Source organism: Centruroides vittatus, unplaced genomic scaffold (assembly GCF_030686945.1).
Source record: "Centruroides vittatus isolate TY-2023 unplaced genomic scaffold, ASM3068694v2 scaffold_373, whole genome shotgun sequence".
In the NCBI taxonomy this organism is placed as follows: Eukaryota; Metazoa; Arthropoda; class Arachnida; order Scorpiones; family Buthidae; genus Centruroides; species Centruroides vittatus.
The window spans coordinates 1,269,848-1,296,570 of NW_027122704.1; the positions used below are offsets into that span (position 1 = coordinate 1,269,848).

The 26,723-nt window shown below is 25.2% G+C and overlaps 1 protein-coding gene across 1 annotated transcript; it reads left to right on the forward strand.

Annotated features, from left to right (window-relative positions):
- Positions 1 to 2,372: 2,372 nt before the first annotated feature.
- LOC136988661 (synaptotagmin-15-like) lies at positions 2,373 to 26,723 on the forward strand. Its single transcript, XM_067286580.1, has 8 exons — positions 2,373 to 2,628; positions 22,565 to 22,712; positions 23,359 to 23,574; positions 23,655 to 23,779; positions 24,473 to 24,606; positions 24,700 to 24,864; positions 24,970 to 25,087; positions 25,791 to 26,723. The coding sequence occupies exons 1-8, from the start codon at positions 2,568 to 2,570 to the stop codon at positions 26,126 to 26,128; spliced, it is 1,305 nt and encodes a 434-aa protein (XP_067142681.1). The 5' UTR covers positions 2,373 to 2,567; the 3' UTR covers positions 26,129 to 26,723.

The window sequence follows — 26,723 nt, forward strand, 5'->3', positions numbered from 1 at the left end:
ATGTTTAAAATAGTTATGCAGCTGCATATATATCGTTTAAAACATTAAGTAATTAATTGTTATTCGACATAACTTTTATAATTTTTTAAACCAAATTTAAAATAATTTATATTATTTGATTTGTAAATAGCATTACACAACTTTTAACAACGTTTAAAAAATTACACAAATAATTTAAATTGATGTATAAATTTGAGTCATATAAAATTTGAAGTTAAAATTTATAATAGTATTTTACATAAAATCAATGAATTATATACGTAATAATGTAACATTCCAGACGTAGGCTTTTGGTTTATATTATATAAATGCTTATATAAGTTTGTATGCAATTGCTTAGTCTATGTACTTCTACTCCCTACTGTATCAATAATGCAGTATAGAGCTGTCAAATAATTCTTAAATGTATTGTAAGAATTTATAAAATGATTGCATATCTTTAATAATTGACGTCTGAAATTTCTTGACAAGAAATATTACTTTTAAACAGACATAAAATGATTTTAAAATGCTATTCAATGATTTTTGAATAAAAATATTCTTTAAAATTATGATAAAATAAAAGCAGAATATAGTAAAATGTTTTAATAGGTTATTTTTAAATATATTAACTTTTAAAAAGTATTCTTATATAAAGCTAATTTGTAATAAATTTTTTATACTTAAAAAATTATCTATAAAATTACTTTAAATCTGTAAACTTAAAAAAGTAAGTTGTAATATTTACATTTATAATATAGGCCTATAATTTAAATTTAAATTTTAATTTTATTATAATTTAAAAATAAATAATAAATAAACATCAGTTGAAAAGAAATAAAAATTTATTTATTTTTTAAAATTTTATAATATTACTTAGTAAATTTTAAAATATAGTTTTATGTTCTTTAATTATAATGTCTTATCTCGAAAAAGAATATTATAAAAACTGTTTTTAATTATTGATCTATGGTAACTTAAATATAAAATTTAATTCTGGTATAAACCAAAAGATGGAGCTTTATGTAATAACAAATTTTATTTTTCATTTTAATATTTTTAGCTCATTTTAAATATTTTATTTGTTAATTAATACGTATGGATAATTGTTAGATCAATAAATCCATTAATATATAAAATTTATTTAATAATTATATATTTTAAAAATTTTATAAGAAAAAAAATATAAATATAATTAATTAATTAATTAATAATTACAAATCAATAATAAATATTAAAATTTAATATTTAGTATTGCTTTCGTCTCACGACAGATTTGTAAAGCAGGAAAGATACTTTTACAGGCATTTTAATTAAGACATTATTCAGTCGACAAAAGATCCTGCAAATGCCTCTTTCCTGCTAAGTATATTTGTTAAGAGGACAAAAAAAAAACTTCTATGAAATGCAAAGATAAATTGTTTTTCATTGCTAATAAAAGAATTTATCTTTTAACCGCGTTTAAAATTTTTTAATGAATACATTAAATATTAAATTTATATAAGAAGTTTATTATATTTTTAATAATAATAATAATTTTTGTATGAATAATTTAAAAATGTTGATAAATTTAATTAAATTATAGAACTATTAATCTATTAATTTAAATAAATTTTTAAAAATTAATTATGATCACTGTTGTAATAAAAATTAATTATTAATAGAATTTTTTCATAAAAATGAATTATTTATTGGTATTATAATAAATTCCTTCGGTTACTTTTTCCACATATACAGAATATTTAAAATCAACGTTATAAAACAGCATATATGCTTATTTCCTATTAAATTTAAAGTATATATTTATATAACAGAAGCAAAAACTCCAATATTTTCCAAAAATTACTTTCTTATCATTTATTCATTCGGTTTACTTTTATAGTTTATGTACAAAGTATATTTTTAAGTATTATATAAGTTTTATTTTCTTATTTTACTTTATTTCTTTAGATATATTTAACTACTTACAGTAACGACAAGTTTAAGTATTAAATAATTAAATAAAATGCAGAATTTACAATAATTAATTCATTTAAAATATAGTAATTCTATTTTTGAAGTATTATTTCTTTTTAATATTTATAATATCTTTATACTGTATATTGTATAACATAGTATATTATAATCAATTCATTACAGCAGAATAATTGATTTAATGTATCTTTATGTAATATGATAATATATTTTAAATTTATAATATGTCATAAAATTCTAATTATTTATAATTATAATTAACGTATTTTTTTCTTTTTATTTTTATAGTAAAATTTGACATCATTCAGACCTTTTATTGAAATTAAAAAAGAAGCACGTGGACGTAGTAACGTTCTGAGCACGCGCCATTCATTCAAATCACGAGCGTCATGCAATGCGACTCGATATGTTAGGCGCACGCGCAGAGTAACAAAGTGAATGTATTTCGAAGATCGATTTGCTTAGATGAAGAGGAAGCGAAGTTTTCAAAAACAACTGATGAGTTTACTCGTGACATCAAAATGAAATTAGAAGATGATAATAAGTTCAACGCTAATATTTCTCTAAGAATGATCAAATAATTCTGTCAGAAAAATACTTTAAATAGTCTAAAAATGGCTGTTTACAAAACATTTAGTGAGAAATCACATCTGAATAACTCTCAAAAAGTTGACGGTGAGTGTTTAAATTCATTAAAATATTCATTTATCTGCTTGTAATTTATTCAATTATCATTAATATACAGAAATTTTAAATAACATTTATTTTTTTAAAATTTTTCTATTAAATATATACATATTTTTTTAAATATAAAGTATATTTATTGAGTAAATATATGAATATTTAATACTAAACAATAGTTTTAAACTTAAGAGAAAATGTAAAATACAGCTGCAGTGTGTTGGAAGAATGCCATGTGATTCCATACAGAAAAAAAAATTTTTTTATAATAATAATTTTTTTTTCTTTTATTTCTAAGCTATGTGTGTGAAATATTTTCAAAATTAAGTTTATATATGGAACATTTAAAATACATATAGAAAGAATAGGTTAGTAGAAATGAGAAAAACAGCTGGTAAAACATTTAATTCTATGTGTGTGTGTATATATATAAACACGTGTCACGTTACACAATAGTTACGATATATTGGTACAATAAGTGAATAATTGGATTGTAAAACCTTATTGAGAAAAACCTTATTCATTTTTAAGGTTTATTGCTGAATTCCTACGACTTCTTGGAATTAACAAACGCGAATCGATACTTTTTGAGCAATTACTTGAAGTTGAGTCATTCAAGTTTAGGCAGAAAACTTGTTAAATATTTTCGTGTAGGTTTTCTTTTTTTTGGAAAAACATTAATGTACTGTACACGGATCATAATTTACTGTGATTCAGGCTGTTTGGAAACATCTGTTTAGATGTTTATCGAATGAGAAGTAACATAAAAAAAAGAAAAATCCGTTAAAGAAAAGTATAATAAATAATTTCTGAAATTTATGTTAGAATTGTTAATTTATCTTATGATCTTCTAAGCTTTTACTTGTCTTTCTATTTTTACTGATGTGTTGACAAGATTCTAAGAGAATAATTATTTAATTGCTTTATTCTCTTTACCCTTTATAACCTCTGATATTTGTGATGGTCTCGAAGGGTTTTAGACTATGATCTTGACCCACAGTAAGAGGTGGTAGTGCTATAAATTGCAAATTAAATCGAAACCAAACATATTGTCTAGGGAAAACTTCTAGGAAATGAGTAATATGTATCGATTAAATGCATCATATAATTCTACAATACTATAAATGCGTTCAGCTTATATATGATTTATTTTACATTGTTTTAATTATGTTTTGTATCCATTTTATAATTTTATACTTTTATACAATGGATGTAATTTTACAAAAATTATGGATGTATAAAATTAATGAATATTTTAAAAGTATGTTTTATATTGAAAATTCTGTTTATAATATATTACTTTTGTAGCTGTTTGTTCTAATATAATTTATTTTTATTGTATTCTGATCGATAGTATTGTAAATGTTTATATTTCTAAATTAAAATATAAAATTTATTTTTAAAATATTACATGCAACCATTTAAATCAAATTTTAATATAAAATGTGCTGTTTATTTACACAAAGTTTTATAACATTAGTATGTTTGTCATGAAGCATGAAATGTAAAATCCGGATAATAAATAGTAGGAATATTCTAATGTTTCTAAATAAAATTTTATTATGTTTCGTTTATCATTATGCAGAATAGAGAAGTTTATTTATAACTTTTTTTTTGAATGAAGTTACGAGGGGGAAAATAGCTGAGAAGTCTGAGAAGATACATAATGTACGATGACGCGTGCGTAGTCGTTATCAATGGCGCCTCATTTTTCGCGGCAAGCAGACGCCAGAACCATCAAAATGTCTTCCTTCAAAAAAGAATAAAGATAAAAGCAAAAATACCAATGTACTTTATGAATGGAAAAAAGGGTCAAATAGCAGACAGTTGGACATCTTTTTAATGTATTTTTGTCTTTTTTTTTCGTATTCTATTTTCTTTTTCTTAATTAAATTTCTTCGACGTAAACAAAAGCATCTTGACAGATTAAACTGCTTTAATCAAAATTATTGATTTATGAAGTTAAGCGGTTGTTCTCAGATAAACTTAATTATACATTTTCTATAATTATCTTACTAATTGTAATTCTTAAAATGTTTCACGAAGAGTTAAGTCGACTGATTCATGTGCCAAGTACCATTTAATTTGTTAAACAATGCAATTGTTTTTTTTACGTCTCAATATCGAAGGGAATAATGTTAATAACAAGAACAAAGTATTATATTTATTTTGAAGCTTTAAAATAATTTTTGAGTCTGTAGATATTTTTCTTGTTAACGAAAATTAGTTTGTATTTATACATAAAGCGTTATTTAATGAATAATAATTTTAATTTCAAAAAAAAAAATAAAATAATAGCGAAAGTATTATTTATTCGATCATAAAATTAATTAAAATATTTTTGAGTAATAAAGATATTTTCTGTACTGAAAAATACATTTTTTTTTTATTCACAAAAGAAAATTTTATTAATTAATATTTAGTGTCTTACAAATTAAAAATTTACATTTAATTTATTTTTTAAATATTTTTCCTATAAATGTGTAATTATGATTTTATTTAGTTAAGTCTATAAATAATATAAAAATAAAAAATTAGGCCTATAGAAAAAATTTTTTTCTTAAATATTAGAAGGTTATTTTCTAAATATTTAATAAATAATGAAATAAAATTTTTATTTTTGTGTCTTTAAAAATTATTTTCTAATATTTTAAAAAGTTAGAACTTTTGTAAAAGTAATAATAGATATTTTTAGTAACTACAATTTTAATACATTTCTTAACATAAATTTTGTTATTTTAAAGTTTATCGTAGCTCAGAACTTCCAAAGAAAGGAGCAAAGAGCATTTTTCTTGATAATAAAATTCAATATTTATTTATACATTTTCTTTAGTGGAGAAGAGTGAATTTGAAACATTTAAACGTTTCTGAACAGATTTATTCCATAAATACAGAATGGATTATCAGCAGAATTTTTATATTAATACAAAAAGAAAAATGTAATTTATAAATTCATTCGAAACTTTAATAGAATTTATTATAAAATTCCAGACATTAAATATAGAAAAAAAAAAAAAATTCATTGGATGTTGTAATTTTCCAGATAGCAATAAATTAGAACATTGTTGGACATTTGCCCAAAGTTTCACAATGATAAGAAGACAGAAAAGTTTGAAGTTGATTTTTAAATATTTTATCATTATCAAGTTAATAAAATTTTCATTTTATGAATTGTTATATTATTAAATAGTTCTACATTTAAATACCGAACATTTATAATGTTGAATTAATTATTTAAAAGACATTTTTTTTATTCCTCCCAATATCCTGTTTAAAAAATTAAATAAAAATATTTTATAATGTACTTAAATTTTATCTGAGTCGACTCTTTTTCGTGATAATTTTTTTAAAAAATTTTATGTCATTTTTTTATCTTACAATGGAGATAAACAAACAATTTTTTTTTTCGTATTTTATGAACTTTATCTTTAAATGTTGATATTTTTATTAATTTTTTATTATATTTACTTATAAAGTTTATTATTAAGTTGATATTAAAGAAAGTAAATAGAGTAGTTATACCAGTAAAAAAATATTTATAAAATTTTAATACTTTAACTTTACATTTGTGTTAGAATTTTGTCAAGTTGTCAATAACGAATTTTCAATGTTGTGACAAAATAAACATGTCTGACATTAAGCGGAAACAATTAAGATTTAGCTGGAGGATATAATTCAAATTTATTATAAACTTTAATATGTTATATTTCTATGATTTATTTAATAAATTATCTGATTTATCAGACGTTTTATGAATTCTTTTATTTGAAAACTTACTAAGTTTTGAACATATATTTGCTTACTTGCCACGATAATTGCTGCTATATTTTCGTTTAAAACTTTCTAATCAAATGATAATTTGTATTACATTTAACGAGAAACAAGTATAAATGTTTCCTCTCATCATAAAAATATCCATTATCAACATCAGGAGTTACTGATAATGAAAAACATAATGATGCAAACGAATGTTTTCATTTATCAAAATAAGTTATTGCTAAAAATGAACAAAAATTAACCATGATTATTCATTATATGCTCCATTAATTTGTAAAAATATCGTCTTTAACCTCAACATACTTTATAATTATTAACTTTAAATGTTAAATTCACGTTATGTAAAAGATTAAGCCATTTAAAATTTGTATAATTATCATTATCACTTTTTATATCTCGAGAGAATATAATTAAGCTTATTCTCTAATTTTAGTTATATTTAATGACTATATTATACAATTAAATCTCAAAATCGATATTAGAAAGAAGGCAAGTTAGACATTTTCATTGTCTTCGTTTAATATTTATCTATGGATTCAATTTTAAATAATGTATTATATAAATATACACTTATACTTTTAATTAATTTATTTATAATCATTTTAAATCGTATATAATTATACTTTATATTAAGAAAAATATAAATTTCTGATGATTTTCATTATTATGTAACTAGTTCTTAAATTCTCTGATTCAAAAATGAAGATACTATTACATAATTATAGATCAAACATGATTTAAACATGCTAAATCTGTATCAAGTGGCTAGACTGACTGACCTAAACACGCCAACTTTGATGATATTGATTCATCATTACTCATACAAATGCTCAATGTCAACCATTATTATGAATATTTATTTTTTTCTATGGCTCAAGTTCAAAAAATAAAAACATAGAAAGTTTAATATATTATCGTTTAATTATTATAATATAATTACTTTATAAAATAAAATTCCGTATTGTGAAAATTCGATATTGAAAAACGTAATTCTTCTGATCTTGATTTTATTAAATACAAGTTATGAATGATATTTCTAATACGCTATATATATATATATAATTTAAGTTCATTGTATCGGAACGGTTCTACGATTTTAAGGAAATATAACTTTTCATAATCGTTCTGCTGTTGGAAAGAGTATTCTTCAATGCAAAAGAGTAATTAAATGGTTTGGATCAACTTTTAAAAATAAATTATAAAATAGTATCAGATAATTATAGAGAAATTAATATTTTTAATGTTCTAGATTACTAAATTACATGAAGATTATTCAAATATAAACTGTAATAATTTAATTCATTGAGTAAGTTACAAATCTTATTTAATGAATTGAATAATCATATGTTTGTTTTATTTAATAAAAATCTAAATTAATATCACATAATTAGCGTAATCGTTCTAATAGATACGAAGAAGAACCTATGAAAATTTATAATTTATCCTAATTTTGCTATATATAAACTACAATTTAAAATATGAAACATAATATTTTGCATATATATATATATTACAGTATATATACTGTACTGAAAATGATACGAATCAGTGAGAATGTAACGGAAATATTTAAGTAAATATTAGATATATTAGTCGCGTAATGCTGTAATATAGTTTGCCGGTATATATTTACTAATTACTCAATATACAATTGTAAGAATCGATTAATGTTAAATTACATTACAGATCATAAAAATAAACAACCAATTAACAGGTTATTATTTTGTATAAACTATTATAAAAATTATTAAAGTTGACGAAGTGGTGGAAGCGGTTAAGGCGTCAATCCACTTTTCTTGAGGAGCCGGATTCGAATACCGGACAGCAACTCCCCATAAGTGGTCTGTCCCGAATATTTCGGGTTGTGAAAGGATCCAATCTGGCTGGACGAACTGGACGAACCCACAATAGATATGAAAAAAAGTCCCTCTTAGTGCCTGCAAAGACAATAGCGTTAACAATGAAAAAAAAAAGTATTAAAGTTTCATATTATTTATAATCATAATTAAGTCTAATTTCAATGGAAAATAATAATATAAATTTCAGATTTTGTTTGCGTATTGTAACATATTCGAATTGTAACCATGAAAAAACTGATTTTCTAATCAAGGAGACAATAAATAGAACCTGAAATTTATTTTTTTTTTATTTTATTTAAAATAAATATCATCATTATTTAAGATTCAAATAATTACGATTCTTTTTTCGATTAAAAGTTATACTTTAGCCCTTCGAATATGATATAGCTTAAAGAAAATAGTAAGTTTAAATAACTTGATTTTAGGATAATACTTGAAGTTTATTAATGTAAAATGATTTTGGGGAATTGTTTAATTTAGAGAAATTAAAGGAAAATAAAAATATTCTTTCTTCATATGTGGAATATGAAAATCTAATAGTAAATGTTATAAGTTACATATTATTTTGTTATAAAATTATTTTTTCACATTTATATAACAATAGGTAGAACATCTACTATTTTTATTAGTATCTACTTTTCATATCTTGAATATAAGAGCTGTTAAGAATATTAATGACAAAATTTTTAGTAATATGTAGCCATATTTTTTTGGTTTCGTTTGTTGAACCGGTGAGTTAAAACTGGATTTCAAACCACATCTTAAATATTGATATATTAAAAATATGTTGTAACGAATATACTTAAGAGTCTATAGACATCACTATTATGAAAACAATTATTTTTCAAATTGTTGACTGTAAGTCTGTGTACATATATATATATGTACACAGTATATATGTACACACAATATATGTACAATATATATATATATATATATATATATATATATATGTTCAAGTATATATGTATATATATATATAATAAACCAGTAAGAGTCATTTTTATGTATTCACAATTTTTCAAGTCGCGAATAGATTCTACAATAAGTGATGGTGTCATATGACACAATCACTTATTGTAGGATGTTTACAACTGATCCGTGAATAATACATTGCTTCATTTTTCAATTTTCTCAGTGAACATGACTCTTTTCAAAACTTAAGAATAAATTGTATAAATGTCTTAGAAGAAATGAAAAACAAGAAATACTTTACGGAATAAGTCAGTCATTAATTCCCTAAGATAAATCCTAGTATCTTCTATGATTCTATACACCTATATAACACTTTAGGTCTAAACAGACTTGCCAATCGACTTCTATTTCGGAGACAGTTCTCCATTGAACTGTATTATTTTTCTGTCGTCTTTTTATCAATTATGTCTTTTTGAGTACCATTTTAATTGTTTTTGTTTAATTTTACTTTATTATTTCTAAAATATTATCGGCAGACGACGTTCCAATGCCTTATTTTTTTATTCTAAAGTAATAGTTTTCTCTTTATCACTCACGCTACAGAAAGAAAAAATATATTACTATTAATGAGTTGGACAGGAAAATAAAATTTAGGGATTCAATTAGGACGGCATTGTGCAACAGTTGATAACAATACTGATATTGAGTTTACACCCCGATTTATTGTCTATTTGAAGTTTTATAATTTACAGTTAATCAACAAATATTTATTTAAAAAACTAAGTTGTTGTTAATGTCTTCCATTGTACAAAGTCTATGTAATGTCCTTCTTTTTCACTAGAAAGTTGGTTGTAGAGTTGTACAAGAAAGTACAACACTGGTTGATCACTTGTGAAAATCATTTATGAAACCTTCTATCACCAGATTCGATTCTTATCATCCGTCATGATTAAAAGTTCATTAGCAATTAGAAGCAACATGCTATATCATCTTATAACAATAATTGCATGCAGATACAAAATATAAAATAATCTTATTTAACAGCAATTTATCACCTTTAATTTTTTTCTTATTATTCTTGTATTATCAAATTTTTATTTTAGCTATTTTTTCTGGAAATTCTGGAAATGGAAAACCATAAATCTCCTAGAAATGCGCCTCAATTTATTTTTTAATCAGTGCTGTAACTTGAGATGTTTAATTTCTTGTATAAATTTTGTTTATTCTATCATCGTTATTTATATTTTAATTACACTTCAGAAAATTTCAAAATTGGAATTCTCTTAACAGATTTTAATACCTATGTCAGAAATCTTTTGAGTTTTTTATATTTTTTTAATGGTTTGTTTACATTAACTTCTATTGATTGCCAAGCAACAGCAAATTCTGTTTCTTGGCAACCAGATTAAATGAAGAACTCTGAAAAAACTTATTTAGTGTTTCATTAGATTTAATTGACGTTATCATCCAAGAATCAACAAAGCATGAATTATTCAATGCTGATCACTTAAATTTTTAACAGAGTTTAATGATTTTGGGATGAGAGCGAAGGCGTAGCTAGACCAACTTTGTACAGTACATTATATTAGGGGTGGTTCTAGAAAATTGTGGACGGTTTTACAGGAATATGGAGATTAACGAGTATCCCATGGGACAAGAATTTGATCACTCGTCCCCGGATAATTTTTGAAATATAATATAATACTATTAAATAATACACGTGCTATACAAAATGGTACAAAAATACTCGAAATTTAAATGTTAAAAATTATATATTTATCTAAAAAAATATAAAATAATCTATGAGAATTTCGTCATTTGGAACCATGTACAAGAATGGCTCAAAATTTTCTATAGGTGGCTGAGCCACTTATGATTCCCCTCTATCTACGGGTCGGGATAACAAAATTAGGTTAATGTTACCTACGGTTCCAGAATGGCGGCTCGTCTCTGATTCAAGGGAACAGAAGAAAGAAAACAGCGGGGACGCATGTTCTAACCTAACCTAACCTAACCTATTCTAATAAATTACCATAATTATTACCAACAAAGTTATTAGAATAGGTTAGGTTAGGTTAGAACGTGCGTCCCCACTGTTTTCTTTCTTCTGTTCCCTTGAATCAGAGACGAGCCGCCATTTTGGAACCGTAGGTAACATTAATCCAAAATTAGTAAAAACTTTAAAAAATAATAATCCTTTGAGATCTAATTAAATTGAACTTGAAATATATCATAATATTGACTGAATTTCTAAAATAAGTAAACATAAACATATTTACTTCTTCCTATTGAACGGAATCTGATGATAGCAATCTGATTTTTCATGTCAATCAAGATCTATAACACTGAAATGCATAAAATTATGGCAGATATTAGGGCCGACCTTACGGAATTCCTAAATTGGCAGATTTCGTATGGCTCTTTCTGTTCTTTTTCACCATTGGCATCAATAACACGTTTTCAACGATCCACCTTTAATATTTAATTCGACGTAAAGTCGAATTTATAATTTATTACATCGGAAAATTTTCATTTGACTTTATATTCTTTACAGTTATTTTACTTGTTAATGTTTACATTAAGTGTGTCGACCTATATATTATGCGTTTAGATATAATACGTCATGCGGTTATTGAAAACGTATTATCGGGATTTAGCTATTTCGAAAAATAAAAGCTGTTTGACATATAAATCTCATTTTGCGAAATCATGAAATGAAAAAAAATAATCATTCGAATGTAGGATATTGTCTAAAACAATAAAAATCTTACAGTTTTCTCCATTTATAAATGATATGTTTTAGTTATGCAATAATTAAATACATTTCTAATTAATTTAATTAAAAATTCGTCCTTCTGAAAAATTGTTTCCTAAACTTCTGTTACAACAAATAGCGAAGACGAATACAATATATCCTAATATACAATTAAGTTATATCCGTTATAATTTATACTATACAATTATATATTACATTGTAAGTATTCCTTTATATTCAATTTCAAATAATGTAGCTAAATCCTTTAAATTTATAATTGTTTCCTGTGTTTGTGATACTGTCTAGCAAAGCCTATAATTTGTGACTATCCCATTAAAACTTTAAATTAAATTGAATATATATAACGATTTGTATCCTTGTAACGAACTTCTATAATATTTTATTTAAATAAGTTGCATTTTTTTTTACAATCTGATTTATATAAAGTATGGAAATTGCTTATTGACTTCTCATCGCCAGGATGGGTTACAGGATATTAGTAGGCTATAGAGAGAACATTTCACTGAAATTTCCTGTTTAACAGAATTCTATCAATATCTATGGATGAAGTTAATACTAGTGAAAGAACGTCCTTTTTAAACAGGATATAAATATTAATACTTTCAAACTGTATTCATATTGAATGTTTAAATTTAATCCTCATCTAGTATTCTTTTCAACGACTTCAATATTTTCTCTAGATTTATCTAGAATTTTATTTACGTTATCACATAACCATTTATGTTTATTTCTTGTTTCTCATACTGATCTGAAACTTCTCTTCCATCTTTCTCATTGACCATCTATCTTCGCTTAGATAGTAATCTATTTTTATTCAGACTTCTTTTCATTCTCTGCTTGTTACACTCGTTTGTCACTTCTAACTTTTTTCTTATTGGTTTATCCATTTGTTCATTTCATTTGTTTAAATCATTCTACAGCTCATTACTAGTAGACCGATCATATAATTCCTTAAAATTAAATTAAAATGGAACTAATAAATATTATAAATGACAGGCTCTCGACACTGAAATACCGTCTTTAACTTAATATTTAAAAATCAATTCTATGATTTCTATGGAAATATTTATTTAGCTTATTTTTCTAATACGTCTCTAAACTGTTCCTTAAACTTTTTAAATATAATTTTATAAATATTATTACACTATAAGTGAATTTATTTTAAATATTAAGTTACAGATAATATTTCAGTATTCAAAGCCTATCATTTATAATATTTGTTAGTTCTACTTTTATTTATTTTTTAAAGAATTACTGTATATGCTAGGTAGGCCTGTTAACAATGAGATGAATGATTTAAACAAATGAAACGAATAAAAAAATTAGATAAACCAATAAGAAAAAATGAGAAGTGACAAACGAGTGAATTTTATAAAAAATCAAACGATTTTCTTGTACCACACAACGTAAGAACATAATACTTTCGTCATATTTTCAATTAAAACTGTACTTCAATACCTCTTGTTAAAAAATCACAAGAATATATTGAAATACGAAGCTAATAATTAAATGAGACAAGAGGTTTCGATATACCATATTTAAATATATTTATTTGAAATTTGAATATATCCCTTCTAATTCGGACTAATAAAGTTGAAGGTTGTCCTATTTAAGAAAACTTACGAAGTTAGCTGGGTGTTTTCACCGACAACGCTGAAAACTAGAAGGTAGAAATACAGTACAGTAATCTATTACCATACAGAAGTTTTAGTGAGCTTTATTAGATTAGACTACTGAATTTATTATTACAGGAAATGAACTCAGAAAATTTCATGACAGTAGAGTACACGCAGCAATGTAGACTAGTAACTTATCAACTACAGGCACTGTGTCTCGATGACGGGATATCGAAAACATCCGTTAATAAATTATAATTTTTCTATTATTAAGAAATTTTAAATTATTATTTTACATAATTTTACAGAGGCGTATAGCCTCTAATAAAAAATTGTTTCTGAAGGGTGAAGACTGTTTTGTTCTTGGTAATTAGACATGGTATATCTATGTGTTTTTGGTTAAAGTGTACCTAGGAACCCCAATGGCGGCGCTTCTGTTAGGCTAGGTTAGATTAGATTAACTACATTTTTAGTAGACGTTTCCTTTTTTTTCTTTTGTTCAATAACTACCGTGAATCAATAACTAGTGACGTTTAGCACACGGCGGCCTGCCGGCGGCTCCCCTCCGGGAGGTCAGTCGGGAGCACGAACAGTCGGAAGCGCGGCCATAGCGCCACCATTGTTACCTAGGTATACCTTGACCTGTTTTTCTACATCTAAGTTCCTGTAATTCCTAGTAATTCTATATTTGTATATGTTAAATTACTGTTTTGGAAAAACTTTTTGTTCCAGTTAGCGGGGGCTTACTGTATTTGATATTCAGAACCGATATTGAATTATAGCTCGTTTCGTTATTTATTTTTAATGTTAACAGAATTTTTGCGCTGCATTGAAAGAAGATGCCAATGGTAATTTTAAGAAAAAAAATATTTCTAAACTGTATTAATTCATTTTAGAAACCGGTAAAATACATAAAAGTAAATAAGTTTTGTAATAATATTGTATTTAAACATTGCGTGATATTTACATATCTAAAAATAGCTATTATATAGTTATTTTTTATAAAACTAAAAACTGTAATAATTGTTTAGAATAAAATTATTTTGTGTGTTATTTATATCCTTAAAATATAAAACGTTGAAAATTGAATTTTATTTTCAATGCTAAACAAATATTTGAAAATAATAAAATTAAATTATACATTTCTTATGAATTAAACAATATTTGTTGTTATTATTATTCTCGATTTTAATTTTTATATTATACATTTTTATAATGTCAATATGAAGATTTGTTATTATATCTAACAAGAAAATGCATTTAACTTACTGAAATAATTCGATTAAGCCTTATAATGTGCTATTATTGTAATAAATAAATTTGACATTGTTCTAATATTTATAACATGATGAAATATAAAATAAAAGCTTTAAAATTTAATTTTTGCTATTTTTCTTTCTCTGTTTTGTATATTAATTAAGGAAAATATAAGAGAAAAATATATTATAGTTAATATATATTTAGAAGATAAATATACTTTCACGTTTTTTTTATATAACAGTTTATTTACAGAAGGTTATTTAATAAAATTTCAAATTTTATAATTTCATGAAGTTATATACTGTAATTCTGATTAATTGTTACATAAAAACTTTAATTTGAAATCCGTCTTGATAGTTATGTTTCTTTAATATTCACTAAGGAAAAAACTAATCCCATTGGTGATCTATTTGTTGAAAATGTTTTTATTTTCTTTTTAAATTACAGCAAATATTTTGATTAGAAATATTCCCTGTTGGTTCTCAACAGAAAAAGTAGGCTATACTTCTATGCAAAAATAAAAATAAATATACCAAATTTATAACTAGGAGTTAGTTTAAATTGGAAAAGATTATCTTCATTTATACTTTCTTTTGCCTTTTTTTTATATATATAATTTTTTAAATATTCTCTTTCTGGAAATGACTAATGAGACAGCGTTTATTTAAATTCTTTCCTCTGTGGGCACTAAGAAGGCCTTTTTTCATATCCATTATGGATTCAGCCAGGCTCACAACTGGAGGAAGACAAGGAGGTGAGGAGGGCTCATATATTTCTGGAACAGACCACGCCGAGGGTTTTTCGACTGCCCAGATTCGATCCCTGATTCCCCAGAGTTGTAGGCTGACGTCTTAACTGCCCCAGTTCAATGGCAGTTAATGAGACAAGATGTAATATAAATTATTGAATTCTGTATTTCTGTTATGCTCTAGCTTTCTTCGTGTTAAAATGAGTATTCCGTTTTAACGTAGGTTACCAGTTTCGGATATTAGAACCACAGTTTTAAAATTTTGAATTAAATTCTTTATTCCTTTCACTTACTGTGTTGTGAGTTGTAAAGAATGAACATCAATTTTTTTCATATATTTATTTGTATAAATAAATATCAACTAAATAAAGGTGGAAAAAGCCATGTGATTATTATTAACACGATCTTGTGTTCAACACTTCTTATAAATAAATCCAATCCAGCTCTAACTTCGTAATTAAAAATTTGGATTTACGGAATTTGTTTTTCAATAATAAAATTAAATATTATCTGAATTGCATTAAAATGAGAAATTTGATCTTAGTCAAAATATTTACATTTTAAACAAAGTTTTGTAACCGGATATTTTGACCTACTTGCAATTCTTTTGTATATTTTTCCTCCTTTCGGAACAAAAAGATTTTCTATCTCAATTATTTATTTTGAAATAAATATAAATAAATATCGCCGTCTAGGATAAACTAGATTGCGATCAAATTAATCCGAGGGGAGGGTAGGATCGTTGGATAAGATTTAAAAAATGGCGACCTCCATGGTTATAGTTAAGCTTATAGTTGAGAGCAAAAAAATGTTTAACTGTCGAAATGAAAAGTATTTAAAACTTATAAATGGTAAGTAAAAATGTCATTATCAGGAGTCACGGCAGTGACTCCCCGCCAAGTAAAAAAGTCATTACATGACTATATATACAGAAATCAGAGTTGTCGATTTTCGGGGGTCGATTTCTCCGTCTCCAAACACCTGAAGTAATTCCGAACAACTACTTCGAAAGAAAATTGTTTATTTAGGTAGTATGCAAAATTTCAAGATTTTCTATAAAGCGATTACCGAAATATAAGCAATTGAAAAGTGAAAAAATCGCCAAAAAACTGCATTTTCTTCTTTTTTTCCCCTTCATCCGTCACTGCATTCGCTCGTAGAGAAAAATCTACTAGATCTAGAATGCTCAAATTTTAAACGTAAGCCTTTTTTCGCTATCAGTGAGGTACTCGTGAAACTTCCTGATCCTGATAGGTCAAAGTTCACGGGGAAGTGGTACCCACAAGATTTTTACCTGTATTATTGCCTTCTGCATTTTGCTTCCAAGCGCCAAGCTTATCTTTACCAAAAAAATGGTCCAAAAAAAAATTTTTGACCGTCGTCTAAATTGTCATGGAGACATTTTTTTACATTTTAGATGTTTTTCTTTGGATTAAAATATCCGATAAACTAAGACGAAAAAATAAGTATTAAGAGACAATTTTGCAAGATTGTACGGCACGACTGCATGGCGTGCACTCTCCCATTTTGCTGTTTTGTGAGCAATTTTATTCTCAGAGTAAATACGACTTGATCCTATTTAATATACTTTCTGCCAACTAAAACACGTAACAGAAGCGATCTGTATCACATGACAAAGACTGATCCGATCTTGCAGATCGATCCATCTGAAACGAAAAGTATATGTACCCCTAGTTTCAATCATAATTGGAGTAGTCCATCTATCTATTTATTGATAGTCCCTTACTGTATTGTATTTAGTCATAATTGGGATGAACTCTCCCGATTATGAGTAAATTCGAATTACAATCAGAATAGAAGCGTGCAATGTTTCTACACCGTTATCTGAGCGTAAGGATTGGGATTGAAATTGCAGTCGGGGTAAACTCAGTCCCTCAATTGTTGTGTGTTTCCCTTATTGTTTTGAAGAAAAGGAGAATTTACAATGAAGACCAAATTTGGAGACATTAGTTGACGATGTGAAAACGTATTTGGAAAGTCATGATTCGATTTTCAATTTGAAAAATTCTATCTTTCAATAATCCTTCTTGTGGAAGAGAGTCGAAGTTGTAAAAATTATAATGGAAATTATGAAAGTGCTCATTGGAATTGTGTCAAAATTTTTGCCAGATTTGTTTTATCAGCAGTTACTTTATGTCTTTACAGAAACTTGGATATCTTTAATAGAATAGACTAGTGTAATATATTATATTTTCAAAATGCTTTCATAGATTTGAATTTTAGATATAAATGCACTAGAGACATCCATTAAACATATCGATAGAAGTCTGAAATCTATCTGTTTATCTTTTAAAAGCTCATTTTATCGACTTTTTAAATTTCTGAAACAGAAGAACTCAACATTCTGTATAGATTAAACTGGTTAATCAATAAAAAATTGGAAGTTTACCAAGACATTTTGAAGATAATGTTCTCGTTGTAAAATAGAATTTTTATGTATTATCTACTTAAAAATAAATAATTTATTACATAAAATAATTATAAAGCAATTTCTTTTTCAATTCATGTAAACATTTGTTTTATTATACAAATAAGATGACAATATTTTAAGCTTTTGTAGTTTATATAAAGCTTATATTTAGCTTTCATCGATTGTTCTGTAATAAATCTCTCTATAAAAAGACTCAGGTTAAACTTAGTTGGCCTTAAATAGCTTTAGTGTTTAAAGACATTTGATTCTTATTGATCTTCAATCACTAAACTTCTATTAGGATATTATTATCCTTGCAGCATCTGATCTACTGCTTGATAGGCCTTGTAATTTGATCTTTTGATTTGTGTTTTCATTCTTATAATGAAAATATATTTACATAAATTTAATTTAATGCTGAAATTAAAATTATACGGCGTGTAAGATTGATACAAATGTTGAAATTAGACTTATATGAAAGAAATTGTAATATGAAATAAATGATAAAATTTTAATAAATATAAATGTGAAGATATTAAAGCTACAGTCCTAGTTATTATTGATTATAAATCAAATTTTATAACTTAATAATACAGCATATACACAAGGGCGCCGCCAGCCAATGGGCCAGGGAGGCAAGATGATATAAATTGATAAAGGATATGAATTGTATGTAGGTAAAATAAAAACGATTCATAAATTTTAAGAAGCTTAAGAAGATTATTTTAATTAAAACATAATCTTCTTGAATTTTTCGCGCGGGAATTATAAATCGGGCAATAAATGACTTAGCATTTAAATAATTTTTTTCGCATGTCTAGGGAGGGGCAACTGCCCCTCTGTCCCCCTCTGGCGACGCCCTTGCATATACATATGAGGATCTTACCATTTACAATCCAACCGTGGACATATTTCGGAATTAGAGGAAATGGCATCTAAAACAGATAAAACTTCGGTTATTACTTTATCAGTTGTTATATATAACAGAGGTAAAGTATGGCGATCGGTCAAAAAATGACTTCCGAAGATTTTTTTGATATTTTTTTGGACTCACGGGCTCTTGAAACGTCGAGAAATGCAAAAAAATTCGGGTTTTTTACTGTATATATGGATGTTAGTGTGTTTGTGGCGTACGATTCTGTTCATCTACTTCGAAGTTCGATAACCCCTGTGCCTTTTGTCGAAAATTTCTGAAATTCGGCCGGAAAGTTTTGTGTGATTAGGAGGTTGATGCTATTAAATTTTGGTGGTTAAAAGTCTAGGGGGTGGGGAGATAGAGGGGTCATATCTCAAGTGAGTGGGGTCAGACTTGTTATTAACATTTACAATTTTGTTTTTTTTTTTTTTTTTTTAATTTATCTCCACCTTTAAAAATTAAGCTTTTTGTCATTTTATGATAATTAAAAAAATATATTATAAAGTTTTAAAAATAAAATGTCAAAACAAGTGGCGCCATACACAATTTTAAAGTTTGGCCGGGAAAGTTAGGCAACTGTTGCTGAATTTTCTATTTAACTTATTTGTTCACTGACCTGTAAATAGGTGATATTATATTGACGTTTTAATAAAATTCTTTTATTCAAAGATTGATTCTGCAATCAAATATTAACAGGCAAAAGCAGAACCGGGAAATCGAGAACGTCTGGTTACCATAATATACACTATATATGTTATAAATATATGTATATATGTAATTAGCATGTAATTTTGCATTAATTTTCTTCTGCAGTTATGATATTATAATACTTAATATTAGAAATTAGATTAGAAAATAATTACAAATATATATATAGGCCTATATTTATTTATTTATTTATTTACATAGAATAAAACTTTAAAAATTCTGGATTCATGCCAGCAGTTGTCTGACCTTTATTTTAAGAAATTAAAAAATATTAAAGAAAATAAAGTAAATAATAAAAATAGAAAAAAACCTTAAAAAGCGATTTTAAGAGGAAAAAAAAAATAATCTAAAAAATAATTAACATGAAAAACTTTTCTAATCAAGTGCATTTGACAGATCTTACAAAAGATAATTTTTCATACATCAAAATTTCATATATAAGCTACAGAAAATTTATAACATTAATTTATAAAAAAAAATAATTTAAAATATATCTCAATAAGAAAATTTTTAAACTTCATTATTTTTTAATTTAATATCTGAAAATATATATTTATAACCGATGAAATTAATAGAAAGTATGCTTAAAATTGAAGACTTAATATATTTTATTATGTAATAATAATAATAATATTAATAAAAATAAAAATTATATAATTATTGTTTACGCTTAAATTAACTTCTTGAACTTGACATTATTAAAAATTTAGCTCCTCTTTTTAATTTAAATTTCGTGTAATGCATCCAAACACCCACATAACAAATAATTCGATTTTGTCGTCAAAGTAACCACCTCCGCTCTCTATCTAATGTGTTTTCCTCCCACATATAAGTGTATACGTCTCAGATAATTTTCAATGGTTTAAACATGTTTTCACCATAAGGCTGGTCGTTTATAATTTTCTCAATCTATTCTGTTATTTATCCTAAATAATTATGATTACATTATTATAATATTTAACAAGTTTATTGTCCCGCATAACCTTTAATATATGGTTAACGTTTAAAGTGTATATTTTATCGATTTTTTAATACAAAATATTCAAGAGTATAGATTTATATATTTTTAGATTTTTACCTGAAAATTTATATGACTCAGGCTATGAGTCAGCTCATTAATAACTAAAGATGAGTTCTTTTTTTAAATGTCGATTCGGATATTTTTTTTATTGCGTGTCTTTAAAAATCTTTTTTTAAAAAAAAACTATTTTCCATAATTTTTATAAATGCGTTGTTTAAAACTTTTTTAAAAAAATAAAAATTAAATAGAAAAATTAGTTTAAAAAATTAGTTTAGTGGTAAAACATTAATTTAATGAAGAAATTTCACGTCACTTCAACTGTTAATAATTTGTTTTAAATTAATTTTGTTTTTCTTATTTTTTCAAAGATAAACTTTTTAACTGTAAAATATAACCGATTTTACTGTAATTAAAGAAATAGTTAAATATATTTTTTATAATTATTGATTTATGCTTTAAACATTTCTTTTTTCCCCTGTTGATGTATAGTACACTGCATGTACAATTACATTTTATAGAAATTTTATAAATCACGAAATATCTTTAAAAAAAATTAAAAATGATATCTGTTAAATGAACTATTCAGGCCTCTAGTAGGCTTTGTAATACGCTTTATTACGAATTAGATAAAGATAAAATAGTAAATTACGTTATTTAAGATACGTAACAGAAATTTCGTTCCTACAGAACGCGGGAAGAGAACGAGATACGTTAGATCACAAGAGATTACGTTAGATCACACGAGACCACGTTAGATCACACGAGATCACACATTCAACGTGGGGCGCCTCCTGCCTGTAATTATGCGCTGACATCGTACGAATTTCTGTCGCAACAATACCTTTAAAATAAATTTAAAAATTAATTATGAAATTAATATTAATTTAAATAATATTTTAAATTTTTTCTTTAGAGCAAAATCAAAAATATTTTTGTTTAATTTCTGTTCGTTTTAATTAATGTTTAAATTGTTTGAATTTTTGTTCAATAATGTTTAGAGGGGGAAAAAATTCCATCTGTATTGAAAGAAATTACTACGAAATAAATTTTTAAAAAATAAATAAAAATTAAAAATATAAAATTAGATTTAACACATTCGCCCAATTATTTCATATAAATTAAAAATATATAATAATAATAATAATAATAATAATCAAAAAAATAATTAAATTAACGAATTATAAAATCTAATTTTAACGACTTAAGTGTCTTTTGAAGTTAGATCTATAATTAATTGATTCGTCTAATGACTTTTAAGGAGTTCGAATATTTAATTTAAAATTTCATTAATTAAAGGACTCGTTTTAAAAATATTTAGTTAATTTTAATTTTTGAAAGTTAACAACTTAAATCTATTAATAACGTTAATTTATTGTTCGAGATCAAGATATCGAGATAATTTCTCTGCATGAGGAAAAATTCCTCGAGTCTTGTGGTTAATTGAAAAACGAAGAAAAGGAATAAGTAGGACATTATTCAAGAGAGAAATCAGAAACTGATTACGTCCTAATTCAATCCTTAAAAGATGTTTTCGATAGATGTAATAAGTAAAAAAAGAAAAAGAAATTTGCTTATTTCCTACGGATTTGCTGGAATTCATTCTTTATGCAGTTGCATGTAAACATAGAAAGTAGGCCATATAAGTGTAGTTCTTTTCTTCTGTTTGATATAGGTGTAAAGGTCATTCACCAGCTTAATACTTATTTTTTTTTTTTTTCTTAAAGAATATTTTAAATCTGTTGTTGACATTATTTTAAAAGCTTTTTCCGTAACTGTATACATGTTTAAATCTGATTTTAAAACTAGGACACAAACCGATTAATATTTGATTCTTATTTTCTATATCATTAATGTAATTTTATGTATTTTATAACACATTAAAAATGGTTATGTTTAACTTTAGGAAAATATATCTGGATTATCATAGGAGGATGTTTGTCAGCAGCGATTGGGATCATCCTTTTAATAGTTCTTATCTTATATTTGAGGAAACGGACTTTTAAAACACAGTCTAATGAATCTGATACGGAAGCAGATTTGAAAAAGAAAAGGTATTTTAATTTTCAGCTCAAATGAAATATATATATATATATATATTTTTTAAATTATCATTTAAAAATATATGAATAAAATTGCTATTTTTAATATAAAATATGATTGTTTCGTCTTAATAATTGTTTTCAAATTGCTAACGTCTGCTGTAGATATTCTAATTTTATGGTTTAAATTTAATCTACACAAATCAATATCTCTAAGACGAAACATGCTTTAAACAGCAGGAAATCATTTAAAGTGATAAAGGAATGGACTATGTTATACGTATTAAACTAGGATTTTACCACCTGTAGGAATTAATTTAATGTCTTGTGTTGGCGAAATAGCTGACCTTTAATAAAGTATCTTTCAGCTAGAGATGATTTTACCAAGAAGAGCATGTTATAGAACGGTTACTATGGCATTTCCTAGACAAGAGAGAAGCGTAGGTGGACAAGAACGATCCAGTAGCCTTGAATGATGGAGTTCACGTCTACGCAAATAAAAAGAAACTGGATACATCACATCACTATTTTAATATTAAATAAGAAACGTTTAATTTGATATAATCTTTTCTAAATAAATTAAACAGTCTAAATTGTTAATTTTTTTTTGTTTTTTTGTAAACTTTTGGTTAATATTTTCCGTCTTATTTTTCTACAGATTATCTTCGGCTTACAGTTCATCAGGTGATGATGCTGATCAATCCTTGTCTTATCAGATTTTAGCTAGATCATTCTCTACAGAGGCAGCCATACCTTATAAAATGAATTCCGAGTGTGTGCAGCCTTGTCATCCTACATTAACTCGTTGGCATTCGTTCAATTCTACGACCTATCCGCCAACATTTTTAGGAACTGTTCAGCCGGATTTGTACAGGTATGCTGTCAGGATGGCATTTATCAATTATATTAGCGTTCTGTATAAAAATGTATTTTAAAAATAACTTCTAAAAACAGAGAATCTGACGATGAAGATACAACTATACCAACTGGAATGAATGGCAGACTTTGGTTTAGTCTCTATTATAGATCTGATGCTCAAGAGTTAGATGTAAATCTAGTTAAAGCCAAACATTTGTCTGGTAAGTTAAATTGGATGTATTCTCCTATAGAAGCAATATTTGGTGCAGAATATGATCTCAAGGATTATTCAATATCAGACAGAATCTGTTTTATTTATTATTTTTATATTGCAAAGTTTTGTTTTATATTAACAGCTGTTATTTGCTCGCGTGATACAAATGTGTGTCAATTAGGTTTGTAAATTCAAATGTGTTAATATCAGAATTTCTGTAAATAAAAATGTTTTATTAAAACTATTAAAGTAATTTTAGAATTCTTTTAATAAGTATTATTATTCATTTTAAATATTTTCTTCTGTTTACAATTTTTATTTTTGTAAATAAAAAAAAATATATATATATATATATATATATATATATATGAAATAGAAGAAATAAAGTATTTCTTCACATATTGCATGAAATTTTTTAAAAATTTAATCAAATAACTCTCAAAAAGTTTAAACTTGAATAATTAAGAATTAAGATTTTTATAAATTGAAAATAAATTAAAATTTTAAAAAATTACATACATTTTAACATTTTATTATTATTATAAAATTCAATTAATTTCAATTTTAATGAAATAAATTAATAATTTAATTTTTTCCCCCTTTACATTTTTATAGCAGGTATTTTTACTTAGAATTTATTTAACAATACTTACAACAGATGGAAGCACTTTACGAAAATGAATTTCTCTCTGTGTTATAGGTAGGGGTTTGAATAACACTTCACGCGACCCTTATGTGAGAATTTATTTATTACCCGACGAAGAAAATTATTTACAATCGAAAGTACGAAAAAGAACTTTAAGTCCAAAATTTAACGAAAAATTTACCTTTAAGGTGAGAAAATAATTAATATTATTTAATATTATATTTTTAATTAACGTTTTTAAAATCTTGACAGCCGCATATGTGATGTAATTTACGTTTCAGGTGGAAGAAAGTGATTTATGTAATCGAACGTTGCGTTTTTCAATCTATGACGTAGATAAAAGGAAAGTACGACACACTTTGGGTCACGTGATGATTCCATTGGATAAAGTTGATTTGAGTAGCAACATGCTAATTTGGAGGGATTTAGAGAGTTCTGCTTTACAGGTTCATACAGAAAAAAAAATTAATTATTACTATTTATACAAAAATTTATTTTCTTTTCGTTCAGTTTTTATTTTGATTATTTATTTAATTTATTTATTTTTTCAGACACCGACAATCAGGGGAGAAATACAAATAACTTTATCGTGTAATCCAATAAATGGTAGAATAAAAACAACCGTATGTAGAGTGAGAAATATTCAAGGAATCGATAGCGGAGAAGCAGGCAAGAAAAATATTAAAATTAATAAAACACATTCATACACACAAATCTTCAAAGTTGTTTTTAGCACAAGCAAATATTTTCTTTTTATGTAGAAATTCCTATTTGTGTAAAATTACCGAAACGAGAAAATTTAGTTAATTAAACGAAAAATAAAAAGGGTTAATGGAATGGGAAAAGCGATAGAGGTTTGAAAGAATTCTCATTATTGTATTATGGTTTCTTAAATGACACAAATTTAAACTAACCAATCGTATCGCAGAATCTTCTTTGAATTTAAATCTCGTCCAATCAAATTTTAAAATCATTTGAAATTGAAAATAAAACTGAATATATTTAAATAAATATGAAAACTTTGTTTAAAAATTTCAATTTTTCAAAATTTAAAAGGAAAAAAAATATATATATATCAAACTTGAAGGTTTATTTATTTTTTGATGTTGACATATTTAACTAGAAATTCAAATTTATATATATATATATATTAAAACAGAAATGCTATTTATATTTTAAATAAGAATTTTAAATTAACTATTTAAAATTCTTAAATATTCTTTTTAGTTTATGAATTCAAAACACGAAAATTTCTGTCGATCGGTAACGATTTCAGAAAATTTGTAAGGAATATATGAATAAAAACCAGAAGTTTTTTTATTTTTTAAATATCTACTTTAATTTCTATTTAAACTTTGATTATAATTTACAGGTATTTACACTCGAGTTTTGTTATATCACGGAAGGAAACAAGTGAAAAGTAAACGAACGTCTCTTCAGCATTTTAATCCAGCAGCGGGTGATGTCATCTTCGACGAATCCTTCGCTTTCGCAGTATCGGGACGTTTTTTCGATTCCTGCAGCTTCGAATTCGTAGTAGTGGTTGCAGGACAGAGTCCATTAGTGAAAGACGAGATCCTCGGTCACGTGGTCATAGGCCCATTCATGTACGCAAGAGGAGAACAGTTACTACATTGGCAGGAAATGCTCACCAATCAAAGAAGTCCAGTCACTAAGTGGCACGGATTGGAAGCTATTCTGGAGCCATAATTTATGATTGGTCGGTTATTTAAATACATATATATATATATATAACACGTGATTTGTTTTCTGATTCTGAAGTTATAAAAAAAAAAAAAAAAGTTGTTAGTTCGTTCGAAAAAAAAAATTTCTCAATAAATAATTGTACAAATTTCTTAGAGGAAAAGTATATAATATATAATATTAGATGTTTAATAATGTTTCTACTATCCAATATTTAATTGAGAGTTGAAAAGATAGATTAGTTGTTTCATAAAATATTACTGTAATAACATGTTCAATTATCTTTCTACGTGATTTATCGGTGCTTGAACTGTGATAAATTTATGATATTTAAATATGTACTTCTATACATTCTACAACTGAAATTTTTTTTAGACTATTCAAAACCCTGTACTTTATTTTAAAAAAAAATATGTAGTTATGATTTTTAACTGTGATCCTTTCTATTTATATATACATAAATATATGTAAATGTGGTATATTGTACTTCTTTTTTCACTGATTTTTTAAAAATTGTTTTCATTCAAATTGTTATAAATAATAATTATTTCACTGGTGTTTGATAATAAAAATATGAAATAAACACGTTATTCTAAAAATA